Source organism: Balaenoptera borealis (assembly GCF_965194805.1).
Source record: "Balaenoptera borealis genome assembly, chromosome: 15".
In the NCBI taxonomy this organism is placed as follows: domain Eukaryota; kingdom Metazoa; phylum Chordata; class Mammalia; order Artiodactyla; family Balaenopteridae; genus Balaenoptera; species Balaenoptera borealis.
The window spans coordinates 11,579,697-11,596,704 of NC_138871.1; the positions used below are offsets into that span (position 1 = coordinate 11,579,697).

General features: G+C 48.2%; 2 protein-coding genes across 3 annotated transcripts in view; one reads left to right on the forward strand and one right to left on the reverse strand.

Annotated features, from left to right (window-relative positions):
* Window positions 1-17,008, reverse strand: part of ZC3H8 (zinc finger CCCH-type containing 8) — a 198,893-nt gene that overhangs the window by 130,657 nt on the left and 51,228 nt on the right. The window lies entirely within an intron of this gene.
* Window positions 1-17,008, forward strand: part of FBLN7 (fibulin 7) — a 48,390-nt gene that overhangs the window by 26,551 nt on the left and 4,831 nt on the right. For both annotated transcript variants that reach the window (XM_082357875.1, XM_082357874.1), the window contains exons 3-5: window positions 746-916; window positions 14,034-14,159; window positions 16,502-16,639. In XM_082357875.1, coding sequence (XP_082214001.1) covers window positions 746-916; window positions 14,034-14,159; window positions 16,502-16,639 — 435 coding nt within the window. The remainder of the gene's footprint in view (window positions 1-745; window positions 917-14,033; window positions 14,160-16,501; window positions 16,640-17,008) is intronic.

The following is a 17,008-nucleotide window of genomic DNA, read 5'->3' on the forward strand; positions in this document are numbered from 1 at the left end:
GCTGCATTCTGAGGGAAGAACTGACAACAAACGTGGAAACAAACGCGTCAATAAGATAATGCCAACAGTTACACATGCTAGAAGAAAGCAAAGTGAGCTCACAGGGGAGGTTTTAGCAGAACATGGTGGTTAGAGAACCTTCTGGGAGGTGGAGGGCATTCGGATCAAGACTTGGAGAGTGAGAAGCAGCCAGAGATGGGCAGTTCTGGGGAAAGAACATTCCAGGCAGAGAGAAGGGCAAAAGCCAAGGCCTGGAGGCCCCTTCAGGAGAACCAAGGAATCCCTGGGGACGTCTGGGGCTCTGAGAGAGCAGAGCGAGAGTGTGGGCCCTGTGGGGGGGTCCCAGCTCCCACCCTCCCAGGCTGCCAGGCCCTGCCCACGAGCCTGGGAGTCTGTGAGCTGCGGTCTCCTCATCTGTCACCAAGCGGGCATGCACTACCTGTGTCCAAGAGTGCTTTAAGGGTTCGGTGACACGTGGTATGTAAAATGTGCAGCCCAGGGAATTCCCTGGCAGTTCACTGGTTAGGACTCTGTGCTTCCACTGCTGAGGGCCCGGGTTCGATCCCTGCTTGGAGAACTAAGATCCCGCAAGCCGCGCGGTGCGGCCAAAAAATAAGAAAAAATGAAATGTGCAGCCCAGTGCACTGCCCGGAGCAGGCACTCAACCCCAGGGCACTGCGGGTGAGAAGCCGTGTAATCCAGAGTGATGTCTAAACGGCTGTGGGCCTTCTTTTTTTCCTTACAGTTTCCTGCCCTGCTCTGAGCACCCCTCCGGATGGCAGAAAGTTTGGGAGCAAGTACTTAGTGGATCACGAAGTCCATTTTACCTGCAACGCTGGCTTCCGGCTGGTTGGGCCCAGCAGCGTGGTGTGTCTTCCCAACGGCACCTGGACAGGAGAGCAGCCCCGCTGTAGAGGTACGGTCCTTCCTCCCCAGGGGCCTGCCAGATGGGAAGGGTCATTCCGGGGGACACTTTGCTGCCTGATTCCTCAACCGCAGAACAGCAGCCAGCGTGTCTGATGACCACAGCCTGGCTTGGGCTGGCCTCTATCTACAGAAGCCCTCGCCAGACCCTCCCAACGATTTAGTCTTCTTGTTTTGCATATGGGGAAATTGAGGCACAGAGAGGTGAAGGATCTTGCCCAAGGCCACACAGCTGGGGAACAGGCTGAACTGATTCATACCATACACTCTGACCCCAGAGTTGGGGCAAGAAGTCTTCTGTGGGTTAGGGGAGGGGCAAGAAGTGGTACTACAGGGAAATGTTCCTCCTTTGGGCTGCTTTGTTCTGGGGCTGTAGTTTATTGGCGAGCCTCTTGGTGATCTGTAGGGTTGAGGAAATTTCTCAGGTGTCCTTTGTGACTGCTTTGGGACTTGGTGTAGACAGGCTCCAGGAGAGACCATTGGGATGAGAGGGAGGCATGAAAAGGCTTCTTTTCTCTGTGCTAAGCTTGAAAACAGTACTTTCTTGGCACGCATAATTTGTTGGCTTTTTAAAACTATATGGTCAAAATATCACGGATATCCTGTTCATTTTCAGAACAGGATTCATGGGACATCTGCTGGGGAAGAATGTCCATGATTTTAGCCCAAGCATTGAAGGGGAAAATGCAAATATTACATAAATAAGTCCGTTGTCAAGAGTAGTATGGAGAGGACTTCAAATGCATAAATAACTTGAAAATATAAAGGAACATCAGAAAACAGACCATCTCGGGACTTCCCTCGTGGTGCAGTGGTTAAGACTCCACACTCCCAAGGCAGGGGGCCCGAGTTCGTTCCCTGGTCAGGGAACTAGATCCCACATGCATGCCGCAGCTAAGAGTTCACATGCCACGACTAAGGAGCCCGCCTGCTGCAACTAAGACCTGGGCCAGCCAAATAAATAAATAAATAATTTTTTTTAATGTTAAAAAAAAAAAAGAGGCCATCTCTGAAGACGAGTGTAGGTTGACATGAGAAGCACAGGGCAACCAGCACCACATTCATGGACCTAGATTTCTGTTTCCCCCTCCTGGGAAGAACAGTGATTCAAAGGTTGATGACAGGTACCAGATCTCAGACTTATCTGGGAACCAGCCAGGAAATCAAGCCACATGACCTGCAGACACACCGGGGGAAATGCCAGTATCTGGATTTACCCTTGACCCTGTAAGATCTCCATCCAGGAAAAGCACCTTATGTGTGCTAAACTATGGTAGCAGAGGTGGGACCACAACAGCATTTCATTGTCATTGCTTTGGGCGTCTGTATTTTTAACTTACAGATTGAGTTACTGACCCCAGTTGGTTTCTTCCTCGGAGCATCCAGGTGCCTCTGATGGCCCCACCAACTTCCATGAGGTGCGGGCACATCTCACCTGTTGTACTCCTGTCATGGACACCCAGATGATAGTCTCCTCCCCACCACCACAAACAGTGCTGACAAGGTCTTCTGATCCCCTCTGTTTGTCTCTGGGCCCTGTATATGGGGCTGGAGTTGGGGGGCAGTTGGTTGCACGCTCACTTCCTTTGGACCAAGTGCTGCCATGCTGCTCTTCACAAGGGCGGCACCAGCCCATGCTCCCCCGGCGGTGCTGTGGGCAAGCACGTTTTACCCAAGTGCAAGTTTTCTTTCTTACTCAGGTCTTATCCGTATTCAGCCCACAGTGGTGATACACATTTACAGTAAGCATCATGTGGTTTAAATGAAAAGATGGGTTCGAGGGAGAAGATAGCTGAAAAATGCATATTTAGGCAGATAAGTAAGAAACACCAGAGGCTCAGGAACAAAGGAATACGTTGTTGCTTGACAAAGTTGGGACCCAAAGCAGCCCAGTATCATCCTACCAGCCTGACTAGGATGCCTTCCCAGAGGATCCTGGGTGTGTCTGCCAGCTGCCCTCTTGACCTTGCACGTGTTAATTATGTATTAGCACCTCACCTCCCTGCAGCAGGACCCCCTTGATGGAAAACAGAGCCCTACTGCATTGTGGCCTGTGTGCTGCGGTTCCCAAACTTTTAGGTGCTCCAGAGTCACCCAGAAAGCTTGTAAAACACAGGCTCTGAGGCCTCAACAGGTCTACCGAGTTGGGTGAGATCTTTATGGATGAGACTTGGGAAATCTGCATTTTTCGTACGATTCTGACGTTAACTGAATTTTGAGAAACACCGCTTTATTGGTTTTTGCCACTGCCAGAAGCAAAAAGGATATTGAACGTTTTGAAGCGCTGATGTATTTGGGCCCTAACCAATCAGAAGGGCTGCCAGGGGGCTTCCCTGGTGGCGCAGTGGTTGAGAATCTGCCTGCCAATGCAGGGGACACGGGTTCGAGCCCTGGTCTGGGAAGATCCCACATGCCGCGGAGCAACTAGGCCCGTGAGCCACAATTACTGAGCCTGCGCGCCTGGAGCCTGTGCTCCGCAACAAGAGAGGCCGCGACAGTGAGAGGCCCGCGCATCGCGATGAAGAGTGGCCCCCGCTTGCCGCAACTGGAGAAAGCCCTCGCACAGAAACGAAGACCCAACACAGCCATAAATAAAATAAATTAATTAATTAAAAAAAAAATTAAAAAAAAAAAAAAAAAAAAAAAAAAAAAGAAGGGCTGCCAGGTGTAAGCCAACAGTAGGGCATGGCCAGGTGAGATACCTTCCCCTGCACTGACATTTTGGGAAGGTCGAGCCAGCCCTGACAAACATCAGGGCACCCAGTCTCACCGAGCAGTCCCTCTCCTGAGATGTGGAGGTCACCTTCCCTGGAGGACCACTGCCAAGCGTGACCAGCAAGTCTACTGGTCTTTCCCATTGTCCAAAATGGTGTTCCTCATTCCCCACCTTGAACTTCCCAGCTCATTCCAGATTTGCCGTGTGTTCTTGGCCTCCCTTCTCCCCCAGCCTCCTCTCTGCCCACTGGTTCTTCTTCCCTGACCTCCGTGCCCGAGGACGGCTTGCTGTAGCCCACCCTGGACTTCTACGAGGGCCACATTTACTATCTAAAAACCTGACAAGCGGTGGCTCAGGGAACGAGGCGGTGGCCAGTCCACACTGAGATCTCAGAGGGATATTTTTCATCTTACAATTTAAGTGTAAGCTGGGCATGGAGTTCACCCTTGGGTGGTGATGAAACAAAAACACTCATATGTCACGACCAAGGTGCCCAACCAGCTGTTGGACATGACCGCTCTCCATGTGAGTGGACGGTGCCTGACGGACAGTTCTGTTCTGGGCAGGAATTTATTCGATTAATGGATGCTGTCTCTAAAAGGAGCCTCAAAGGGGGGCCACCCAAGCCTGTCAAGAAGGAGAAGTAGTGCTTCTACCTGCTATTTGGTGACCAGTTGGGACAGCACTGAGGGTATGGGCAGGACACGGGCTGGAGTTCAACAATCCAGGGCTCCCCTTCCCCCGCCTCGGAGCGGCCCCAGAATCCTATCAGCAGCTACCGCTTGTCCATGTCAGGAGTCTTGTAGTCACTGTGGGTGTGACCACAGGGGGGAAATCATCTTACTTACAGGGAATTTATCCCAAGACCCAAAAGGTCAGTGTCACTGAAGAATTTGGCAGTGCTTTAATAATTGCCCCTCACCCCATATCCGGGCAACTGCTTGGAAAGAAGGTGATGAACACAAGTTGGCATGGAAGGAAATGACACATAATTATACCATTAAGAAACGCAGTGGGCAGAGGTAGGTTCCAGAGCTCCAGGATGGAAAACAGCCATTGAGCTTCCTGGATTAGTTCCCTTTTTCCCTTCTTACTCAGAAGAGCATGTTTTTAAGATTTGAAGCTTCCTGAATTGAGGAAATCATAGCCACAGACCTCATCCCTTTGACAACATGGGTAACCAAAAAACAACACGAGAGAAATAAATACCCTTGTCCCTTACCGCCATGCTGGGAAAAAAAGAATTGTTTTCATTCGTCATCCCCACCCTCCCTTTTTTTAAACCTTCATTCATCCATTCATTCAACCAGTTTTCACTGGGTACCAGCTATGCACAAAGCACCGTGTTAGGGATTCAATGCTGAATCTAACAGCCACTGCCCAGCCTTGCAGGGTGTAGGCAAGACAGGTCGCCAAACACAAAGGTCAACAAGTCGACATTTGTGGTCGGTGCTTCGAAGGGATCTAACAAGGGACTGGGAATAAATCCCATGGGGTGAGGGACAGTTGAGGGTCGCTCTAAGGCGGTGACAAAAACTGAAAGGATAAGCGGGATCCAGCCATGTGATGACGGTCACTAACGGGCGGCACGAGGAGGACGCCGTTCCAGGAAGAGGGAGTGACACATGCAAAGGCCCTGACAAAGGGAAGGATTTGGCATGTTTGAGGAAACGAAAATATAAAATATAGAACCTTGTTGCTGGAGCAGCGTGTGAGCTGAGAGTGAGTGAGTGCAGGTGGAGAGGCTCAGAGGCCAGCTCTTGTAGCCATAGGGGCCGTGCTGTCGGTGGGGTTTTAGATCTAGCACAATAAGCAGGTTTAAGAAGAGGGCTGTGCTGATTGGATGGGCACATTGCTGTTGTGTAGAGATGCACTGGAGGTGACGAGAAGAGATGGACGCTGGGAAACCACTTAGGTGGCTGTTAGCAGGTCCAGGGGAGAGATGCAGCAGGGGAGATTGCAAGTAAACTTGGAGACAGAACTGATGGAACTTATCCCACGTGGGATGTGAGCAGGAAGAGAAGGCGGGGCTCCCAGGCTCCCAGACAGGGTGCATGAGACCATGAAGACCCAGCGACAGATGTAGGTTTGTTTTGGGTTGTTGTTTTTATTTCACTATAGTTGATTTATAACACTGTGTTAGTTTCAGATGTACGGCTTCAGATTCTTTTCCATTACAGGTTATTGCAAGATACTGAATACAGTTCCCTGTGTTACACAGTAAATCCTTGTTGTTTATCTATTTTATATATACTAATGTGTATCTGCTAATCCCAAACTCCTCATTTATCCCTTTCCTTCCCGTATCCCCTTTCGTAATCATAATTTTGTTTTCTATGTCTGTGAGTCTGTTTCTGTTTCGTGAGTTGATTTGTATTATTTTTTCAGATTCCACATGTAAGTGATATCATGTAATATTTGTCTTTCTCTGTCTGACTTCACTTTGTATGATCATCTCTAGGTCCATCCATGTGGCTGCAACTGGCATTATTTTATTCTTTTTTCTCTTGGTGGGAATGTAAATAGGTAGGGTTTTTTTTTAAATTAATTTATTTATCTATTTATTTTTGGCTGTGTTGGGTCTTCGTTTCTGTGCGAGGGCTTTCTCTAGTTGTGGCAAGCAGGGGCCACTCTTCATCGCGGTATGCGGGCCTCTCACTATCGCGGCCTCTCTTGTTGCGGAGCACAGGCTCCAGACACGCAGGCTCAGTAGTTGTGGCTCACGGGCCTAGTTGCTCCGCGGCATGTGGGATCTTCCCAGACCAGGGCTCGAACCCGTGTCCCCTGCATTGGCAGGCAGATTCTCAACCATTGCGCCACCGGGGAAGCCCGGTAGGTTTGTTTTAAACAACCTGTGTGTGGGTCGTTGATCAGAATTCCATTTTGGTCACGTTAGCATGTCTGTGCAACGTCCCAGTAGAGATCCATACATTCAACCCGCAGAGACCATCGGGCACAGTACCGTGCCCTGGTTACCAGTCCCAGCGAGGCTCCAAGCACTTTCTGCCCACGGCATCTCGGTGTTGGAGTCTCCAAGGAAAACACAAAGCGGTCAGGCCCTGGCTGGAGCAACGCCGTCCTCACGCAGAGTAGACAGAGCAAGACCAGCTCCAGCCGTGGGCGCCCGTCCCCCAGGGCGGGTGGGTCTCTCTCAGCAGCAGTTGCACAGGGCAGCTCACCTGCGTGCAGTGGAAGGACACTCCCCCCCGCCCCTCCACTTCCCCAAGGAAGCTGAAACACTGGAGCTGAGGGCGTGCCTGAGGGCCATCCACATACAACTGCAGCAGAACACAAGAGCACTCGTGGAGCAGGAAGCAGGGAAAGATGTGGCCACACGAGGTGGTAAACCCAGCACAGGCCGTGGGGATGCTTTATCTCATGTTGAGGGAGTGTGCCAGGCCTAGTGGGGGGCCAAAGACTTCCTTTCCCAATAGAGTTAGGTGGACAGTTGGATGTAAAGTCTGGTGTCAAGGGCAAAGGAGGGTCAGAGTGACGCAGTTGGGAAATATTAGCATAATGATGGTGTTGAAATCCATGGACAGTGATATGAGCACCCAGAGGAGAGGGGAGAGAGAGAAAAGAAGTAGCTCAGGGGACTCCCCTGGTGGCGCAGTGGTTAAGAATCCGCCTGCCAATGCAGGGGACACGGGTTCGAGCCCTGGTCCGGGAAGATCCCACATGCCGCGGAGCAACTAAGCCCGTGCACCACAACTACTGAGCCTGCGCTCTAGAGCCCGTGAGCCACAACTACTGAGCCCACCTGCCACAACTACTGAAGCCCACGCGCCTAGAGCCCGTGCTCTGCAAGAAGAGAAGTCACCACAATGAGAAGCCCGCGCACCGCAACGAAGAGTGGCCCCCGCTCGCCACAACTAGAGAAAGCCCGCGTGCAGCAACGAAGACCGAACACAGCCAAAAATAAATAAATAAATAAACTCATATCAGATCCTGCCTCTAAAAAAAAAAAAAGAAGAAGAAGTAGCTCAGGACCCAGACAAAGGAGGGCAAAGGAGACAGGAAGAGCCTGCAGAGGCAAACCACAGGGAGACTGCAGAAAATCAGGGTCGTGCACTGGATTTGGTGTCTGGAAGGTTATCTTGAAGTCAGAATAGAGCACAGCTTCAGTTCCCTTGCCTTCATATCATGAGACCTTTCCTCAGAGACCTTTAAACAGCAATTGAAAGACCTTTGATATAGTAGCCACTTGATAATTAGTTACTGTGAAACTGACTGGCTGGCTGATTTACCAAATGCTTGAGTGAGTGAATGAATGAATGGGGGATTACATTTAGAAACTATGAATTTCCTTCCAGACTTTTATCTAAGCAGATATATGCAAATTTTACATATTCAACATCTTCTGTGTGTAGATATTAACACAAGTTAATCTCCATTAACTCTTCTTTCTAAACATAACTTTTAATGATTATGAAGCACTTCCTCATAAGGGCTATTCTATACTTAACTATTCCTCTGTTGCTTCTATAATCATAACTAATGCCGAGACAAGCAAGCTTTTTTTCTTTTCCATTATGGTTTATTACAGGATATTGAATGTAGTTCCCTGTGCTCTACAGTAGGACCGTGTTGTTTATCCCTTCTACATGTAATAGTTTCCATCTGCTAATTCCAACCTCTCATTCCATCCGCCCCCCCGCCCCCACCACAGTGTGGTATTTGTCTTTCTCTGTCTGACTTACTTCCCATAGTGTGATAATCTCTGGGTCCATCCATGTAGCTGCAAATGGCATTATTTCATTCTTTTTCATGGTTGAGTAATATTCCATTATGTGTGTGTGTGTGTGTGTGTGTGTGTGTGTGTGTGTGTATATATATATATATATATATATATATACCACATCTTCTTTATCCATTCATCAAGACAAGCAATCTTAAAGCATTTTTCATTATGGAAAAATTCAAACATTCAAAAGTAGAAAGAATAGTTTAATGGTTCTCAGCTGCTCATAGCCCAGTAATTATCAACACAGCAAATCTCTTAATATCTTGAAATATCTAGTCAGGGTAAACGTTTCTCCAATTGTCTCTCATATTTTTAACACTTCGTTTGAACCAGGATCCAAATAAGTTCCATACACTGCAGTTGGTTGATGTGTCTCCTACACCTTTTTAATCCATAGTCATCTTGAAGAAGACGACTCCTCCTCCCCGTCTCCCATTCCTTTGCAGTTTATTTGTTGAAGAAAATGGGTTGTTTCCCATAGCCTGGATCTTGCTCACTGCATCCCTGTGGGGTCATTTAACATGACCTGCATTTCTTTTGTCTGTGTGTCCAGTTTTACTGAGATATAATGACATACAGCACTGTGTAAGTTTAAGGTGTACAGCATAACTACTTGACTTCCATATATTGTGAAATGATTACCACAGGAAGTTTAGTTAACATCCATCATCTCCTACAGATACAAAAAAAAATGTTTTTTTTTCCCTTGTGATGAGAACTCTTAGGGTTTACTCCCTTTCAAATATACTACACGGCAGAGTTAACCACAGTCATCACGTTGTACATTATATGCCTAGTACTTATCTTATGACTGGAAGTTTGTAAGTTTTGGGTCTCTGTATTTCTTATAAACTGGTAGCTAACTCCAGAGGCTTGATCAGATTCTGGTGAGATTTTTGTACTGTTTGGGCAAAGGGGCGGTACATACTTCTGCTGGGAAGTCCCTGCTGTCCGTCATCTCTCTTCTTGTGATGCTGAGCCTTGGTAAGCATCACCGTCCTCTTGCTGACCTCTCTCCAGTAGTTCCTTGAAGAGGGACTCAGGGGGGCAATTCCCCGAGTTCTTACACTTTCAAAAAGTGTACAGCTTTACCACCCAACGACTGTTGGATTGGACATAAAATACCTGTCTCACATTTTCTTGAGTATCTTAAATGTGTTCTTCCACGTCTCCTGTTTTAACTGATACTGTTGTTGCTATCATAAGTACCTTGGTCTTTGTGCCTGGATGCCCAAAGGATTTTTTAGTTTTTCTTGAAAATCCAGTAACTGTATCGGGATCCGGCTCAGTACTGGCCTTTCTGGGTCAGTTTTCTCAGGTGTGGGGTTTACCTTTGCATCAAGAAGTTTCAGTGGCTGGAGCAATCTGGCCCCGAGGATCTCTGGAAACTTCTCAGGACAAAGCTCCAGTGTGGAGGAGACTCGAATAGGAGGAGAATCCAAATTGAGCCCAACAAGGAAAATCGGCGCAAATGAAAGGGATGGTCCAGGTAAAAGTAAGAGAGAGGATGGGGCAGAGCAGAGAAGGCATGAGCCACCTTGAGAAACAACTAAAGGGGGAGATTAAGAGTCAGGAAGTCAGAAAAGCTATGCGGGAAAACTTATTTCCCCTCAATATGAGTAACAGAAAAGGACTCTTGCCAAATTCCATACAAATTATTCTAAAAATACAGAGAATAAACTCTCTACAGTCAATGAAGAAATCCCAGAAAGACATGACCATAAAAAAAGATGAAAACTGTAACCTAGTATTTCCAAACAAGTGGAAAGAAATTTTAAAAAGATAAAAACTATGAAAGGACAATATAAATAAAAATCAGAAAACCTTAGAGATGAGGTGATTGGAGAAATGGAAAATTTGAAGCAAGATGATAAAACAACAGGAAACAGAAATAAAAGAGGAAAAATCAGCTCATGCATGTAAAACACTTAGCTTAGTTCCAGGGAAACAGTAAGTGCTCAGTAAAAAGATTAAAATGGAATTATCATCCATGCTTTTGGCTTTCCAACCTCTCCATAGTCTCTGCCAGTACCCTCTTTTTTTTAAAATTGAAGTAGGGTTGATTTACAATATTGTATTAGTTTCAGGTATGCAGCAGAGTGATTCGGATATATATATATGTATGTATATATATATATATGTATATATATACATATATATATATACTTTTTCAGATTCTTTTCCATTAGAGGTTATTACAAGATATTGAGTATAGTTCCCCTGTGCTATACAGTAGGACCTTGTTGTTTATCTATTTTATATATAGTAGTTTGTATCTGCTAATCCCAAACTCCTAATTTATCTCTCCCCCATCCCTTTCCCCTTTGGTAACCATAATTTTGTTTTCTATGTCTGTGAATCTGTTTCTGTTTTGTAAATGAGTTGATGTGTATTATTTTTTTTAGATACCACATATAAATGATATCCTATAATGTTTGTCTTTCTCTGTCTGACTTACTTCACTTAGTATGATGATCTCTCGGTCCATCCGCCTTGCTGCAAATGGCAATATTTCATTCTTCTTTATGGTTGAGTAATACTCCATTGTTTATATACCACATCTTTTTTTTTTTTTAATAAATTTATTTATTTTTGGCTGTGTTGGGTCTTCGTTTCTGTGCGAGGGCTTTCTCCAGTTGCAGCAAGCGGGGGCCACTCTTCATCGCGGTGCGCGGGCCTCTCACTGTCGCGGCCTCTCATTGCAGAGCACGGCTCCAGACGCGCAGGCTCAGTAGTTGTGGCTCACGGGCCCAGTTGCTCCGCGGCATGTGGGATCCTCCCAGACCAGGGCTCGAACCCGTGTCCCCTGCATCGGCAGGCAGACTCTCAACCACTGCGCCACCAGGGAAGCCCCCACATCTTCTTTATCAGTTCCCCTGTCGATGGACATTTAGGTTGTTTCCATGCCTTGGCTATTGTCAATAGTGCTGCTATGGGGACTTCCCTGGTGGCACAGTGGTTGGGAATCCGCCTGCCAATGCAGGGGACACGGGTTCGATCCCTGGTCCGGGAAGATCCCACATGCTGCGGAGCAACTAAGCCCGTGCGCCACAACTACTGAGCCTGCACTCTAGAGCCCGCCAGCCACAACTACTGAGCCCGCGTGCCACAACTACTGAAGCCCGTGCGCCTAGAGCCCGTGCTCCACAACAAGAGAAGCCGCCACAATGAGAAGCCCGCGCACCACAACGAAGAGTAGCCCCCGCTCCCCGCAACTAGCGAAAGCCCGCATGCAGCAACAAAGACCCGACGCAGCCAAAAATTTAAAAAATAAAAATAAATTTTAAAAAAATAGTGCTGCTATGAACATTGGGGTGCATATATCTTTTCATATTAGAGTTTTCGTCTTTTCCAGATACATGCCCAGGAGTGGGATTGCTGATCATATGATAACTCTACCATAAGGAACCTCCATACTGTTTTCCATAATGGCTGCACCAATTTACATTCCCACGAAAAGTGTAGGAGCGTTCCCTTTTCTCCACACCCTCTCAAACATTTGTTATTTGTAGGCTTTTTAATGATGGCCATTCTGACCGGTGTGAGGTGGGACCTCATGGTAGTTTTGATTTGCATTTCTCTAATTATTAGCGATGTTGAGCATCTTTTCACGTGCCTGTTGGCCATCTGTATGCTTTCCTTGGAGAAATGTCTATTTAGGTCTGCCAGTGCCCTCTTTATAGCTCTGAAGTCGCCATGCATTTAGCTAAATGCCACAGCTTGGACAGATAAGAATGTGATGACAACTGTACCTCAGTCAGGTCACAGATGGGGCGCCAGAACTGGACATCAGACCATGGAATGCCTGACATTGTATCAAGATAAGAAATAAAGAGTCGAATAGAGCCTGTCTAGAAATGAAAATCCTGGGGAACAAGATCCAGACGGGAGCGGGGCACCTCTGCATTTCTCTATCAAACCAATGATTCCATCCCACCCTACGCACACCCACACCCACACCAGCCAGGTGCAGCCAGGTGCGCTAGACTCAGTGCCTTCCACTGGAAGCCCAGCAGGGGACAGACAATGGCGCTGGTCGCCGCCCCGGGGCCAAACCGAAAGATTCTCCGGTTCACGGTCTTTGGCTCTCTGCCCATAACTTCCCAGCCTAGTGATCTGCCCACTTTCAGACTTTGCTGGGGAGCAATGATGGTGCTGGACAATGGGCAGAAACAAATTCCAAGCTCTGGGGCATTTGTGTCGTTCCAGACACATTCCTGGAAACCGGTCATCTGAAAACAGAACATAGAGGGGGGGATTGCTGAGGTTCCCCTCCCCAGGCTGAGGTTACTGAAGAATTGGAATGGCTTCTTCTCCAGGGATAAGCAGCATTTGGATGGTCTGGGTCCTTTCACGATTAATAGAATCCATGTAATCGTCTACATAACATCCCAATTACAAGGAGGCTGAAGAGAAGCCAAAGTCCCTGCCAACCCACCCACAGGAAGGCTGTTGTTCTCATCAGGAGCAAAGCACCTTTTCCTCCCTCTTGATAGACACAGCAGGAAAGGATGCTCTTATGCCAACAAGAAGGTGCTTCCAGTTTTCTTTCCCAAGATGCTGTGGTCAAGTCAGTGAACTGACAAACCTTTCCTCTCTGGTGGAAACGGCCTGTGCTCTGTGCATTAAAACTGGGCTTAAGGAACTCACAACAAGCAGATGTGGGCTGAGGGTTTTAAAAAATCATTTTTTCTCATTAGAAGATTTATTTTGGAAAAACGGAAGAGTATAAAAAATTGTCAATAAGCAAAAATTACCTGTAATCTACCACACAGAGAAAAATCTATTAAAACCTATTAATAGATTTATTTTATTTTATTATTATCATATTTTTTGGCCACGCCACTTGGCTTGCAGGATCCTAGTTCCCCGACCAGGGATTGAACCTGGGCCCCCGGCAGTGAAAGCGCCGAGTCCTAACTACTGGACCGCCAGGGAAGTCCCTAAACCTATTACAATTTTAAACACGTTGAATATATCTCTCTATATATTTTCCACAGGACCGTTGTGTATATAAGCAAAGAACATTTCCCTTTTCCAACATTAAGGAAATGTCAAGGTCAAGATTAACTCCTCCCTGGTCGCACAGGAAATAATGAGCACAGGAGGGTGTCTGGGTGGGAATTTGGAAAGAGTTCATTTTTCCCATCCCTGGACATTCTGATGGGCCACCCCTCTCTCTTATAACCCTCTGAATTGAGTTCTTGTTCAGAAGGTGTTCTACCTGGGTGCTGGTTGATAGGGGCAGAGTTGGGGCGCTGTAAGGCTCGATGCAAAGGCAATGTGGGCACAGGCCACAGGTAGTTGCCTCTGCCCCGCTACAGCGTCTACACTGCAAATTAGAAAATGGTGCCCCTGGGTGGAACACAGCTGGGTGATGGGCCAGCTCCCACAGGTAGAGCTCCAGGTGGGCGCAGCGTGTGCCAGGGTCCGTGGCCTGCTGAATGAGGGTAGGCTACATCTCAGCCCCACTGGCCCCCTCCCAGCTCTTGCTCTTGCTGGGAGGGGCCGTGGCATGGGCAGAGTGGGGAGGTCACAAACTGGAGTCATCCTGCCATGGAAAGAAAGTGACCCCATCTTTGTTTTCTGTTTGTTCATTTTAGAATTAGAACTCACATACCTGTATCTGAAACTTATTTATTTTCCTAGATATCAGCGAATGCTCCAGCCAGCCTTGTCAGAATGGTGGCACGTGTGTGGAAGGTGTCAACCAGTACAAATGCATTTGTCCTCTGGGAAGGACAGGGAGCCGCTGTCAGCATCAGGCCCAGACTGGTACGTAGTGGCTATGGGGCTGGGGGAGGACGGTCTGCTGCAGAGAGAGAAGTAGGACCCCAGTCATGGGTCACCAAAGGCAGACCAGGCGGGATGTCCTCTCTGTTTTACATCCAAGGATCCCTCTGGTTCCCTGAAGTGGTTATTTGGGATGGCGTTTAGTTCTTTTGTGGAACCAGAGTTTTGATCCTTCTTATGGAAGAAAATGCAAGTGGAAGGACTGACCCCACCCTGAAAACCCTCCAGATTGGGAACTTGGCCTGAGAAGCTTCCTTGCTGTCACCTTCACATGGTTGACTTTTCCTCTGCACGTCAGCAAAACAGCTTCTCCTGCAGACGCTCTTATCACATCCTGCAAAATTCGTAGTTACTGACACAGGCCAAAGTATTTTCAGAGCTGGATGAACTAGACGTTCGACTGGTGATGAGGTTATGACCCACACTCGAGTCTCAACATTTGTCCAGCCTGCAGGTCTAGCTGTCACACTGTGGCTGTTTTTGCGGGTGCCAAGAAAATCCAATGATAAGGAATCTATGGCGGATGGGTGGCGGTTCTACACTATGCTGCAGCCAACATTTCTTATATAAGAAAATCAAAACCAGGACTTCCCTGGCGGTCCAGCGGTTGAGACTCCATGCTTCCACTTCAGGGGGCACAGGTTCGATCCCTGGTCAGGGAACTAAGAGCCTGCATGCCATGAAGTCAAAAAAAAAAAAAAAAAAGTCAAAACCTAAAGATGTCTTATTCCTTTGCCAGAAAAGCCTGAAGTGTCCTGTCTGACTGTCTTGATTTCTGAGTGGAATCTTGGTGGGGGGGAGGTAAGAATTGGTGTCTAGAGAGTACAAGCTTTGTCAATACTTGATATCCTTGCATTGGACCCAGCTCAAGGTCAGGTTTAAATGGGGTCCCCAGAGATCTGCTGCTTAATGTGTCTTGATTCCGTTCAGCTGAGTCACCCTGCTGGGCACTTTCTCAGGAAGAGCCCAGAGGCCCCCTGACAGCGCCTGTCCCTGGGGCTGCCCTGTGTGGAAACGGCCTTCTTGGCAGCCTCACGGCTTCTCCCCCCTATTTATTTATTTATTTTTTATTTATTTATGGCTGTGTTGGGTCTTCGTTTCTGTGCGAGGGCTTTCTCTAGTTGTGGTAAGTGGGGGCCACTCTTCATCACGGTGCACAGGCCTCTCACTGTCGCGGCCTCTCTTGTTGCGGAGCACAGGCTCCAGACGCGCAGGCTCAGTACTTGTGGCTCATGGGCCTAGTTGCTCCGTGGCATGTGGGATCTTCCCAGACCAGGGCTCGAACCCGTGTCCCCCTGCATTGGCAGGCAGACTCTCAACCACTGCGCCACCAGGGAAGCCCTACCACCGATTCCTTTGCAGTCTCTTCTGACCATATGAGAGCTCTCAATCCTTTGAAAACTTTCAAAAACTAACACTTTTTTTCTGATAAGAAAATTGATTTATGTTCTTAGTTACAACAAACAAAAAGCTTAGACACTTTAGGAAAGTATTTTAAAAATACAAAAAAGAACCCTGAAAAAGAAGTAGTGTTTTAAGCTCCATAGTTTTTTTTTTAATTAATTTTTACTGGAGTATAGTTGATTTACAATGTTGTGTTAGTTTCTGCTGTACAGCAAACTGAATCAGTTATACATATACATATATCCACTCTTTTTTAGATTCTTTTCCCATATAGGCCATTACAGAGTACTGAGTAGAGTTCCCTGTGCTATACAGTAGGTCCTTATTAGTTATCTGTTTTATATATAGTAGTGTGTATATGTTAATTCCAATCTCCCAATTTATCCCTCCCTCCTTCCCCCTTGGTAACCAGAAGTTTGTTTTCTACATCTGTCACTCTATTTCTGTTTTGTAAATAAGTTCATTTGCACCCTTTTTTTAGATTCCACATATAAGCGATACCATATGATATTTGTCTCTCGGTGTCTGACTTACTTCACTATGACAATCTCGAGGTCCATCCATGTGGCTGCAAATGGCATTATTTCGATAAGCTGCATAGTTTTCAACTACAGTGATCACGGCTAGAATTTTGGTGTTTTAAGCCTTTGTAAGTGAAACGCGGATTTAACGGCACTGTGGCCCTCAGGGTGCAGTTGTGTGGCCTGCTTTTCGTGCATCGTTCTATTCGGGTGCGTCCCCTGTCCTTCGCCCCTTCCGGTGGGCCCTGGACCGAAGGCTGGGTTTCGGTTAATTCCGTGCCTTTCCTTTCCCTACTCCAGAGTAAGCTCTGAGAAGGGGCCACGCCCCGATCTCGGGGCTCCTCCAAGGTCAGGCCCAGGTGCGCCGGGCCCGGCCCTAAGGGTGTCTTCTCCCCGCAGTCGCCCTCGAGGGCAGCGAGGAGGGGGACCCCGCCTTCAGCCGCGCGCCGCGATGCGCGCAGGTGGAGCGGACGCAGCACTGCAGCTGCGAGGCCGGATTCCACCTGAGCGGCGCCGCCGGCGACAGCGTCTGCCAGGGTAGGCGCGGGGTCGGCCGGGGGAGGGAGGCGGAGGGGGGGACGCTGGGGTTGCGGGGAGAGGAGCGCCCACCTGCAGCCCTCCCGGGCGCACCCCGCCCTCGCCCAGGGGCCGAGTGCGCGCGGGCGGGCGGCTTCCTGGGCGCGGTCTCAGAAAGGCCCGCCCACCTTGCGGCTTAGGTGAGTGTGGCGCAGATGGGTGCTAGGACACAGCTAGTGCGAAGACATTAGGGGCTGTCCTAAGAAAACCAGACTGTAGAGAAAGCAGCCAGGGGTCCCCGGTCTCCCCCCGGCCACGCACACTCGTCTAGGAGAGCCTTCAGGTCCCTTATCGGCTCCCTCTTGGCTGGGATCGCAGGGCAGGTGGCAG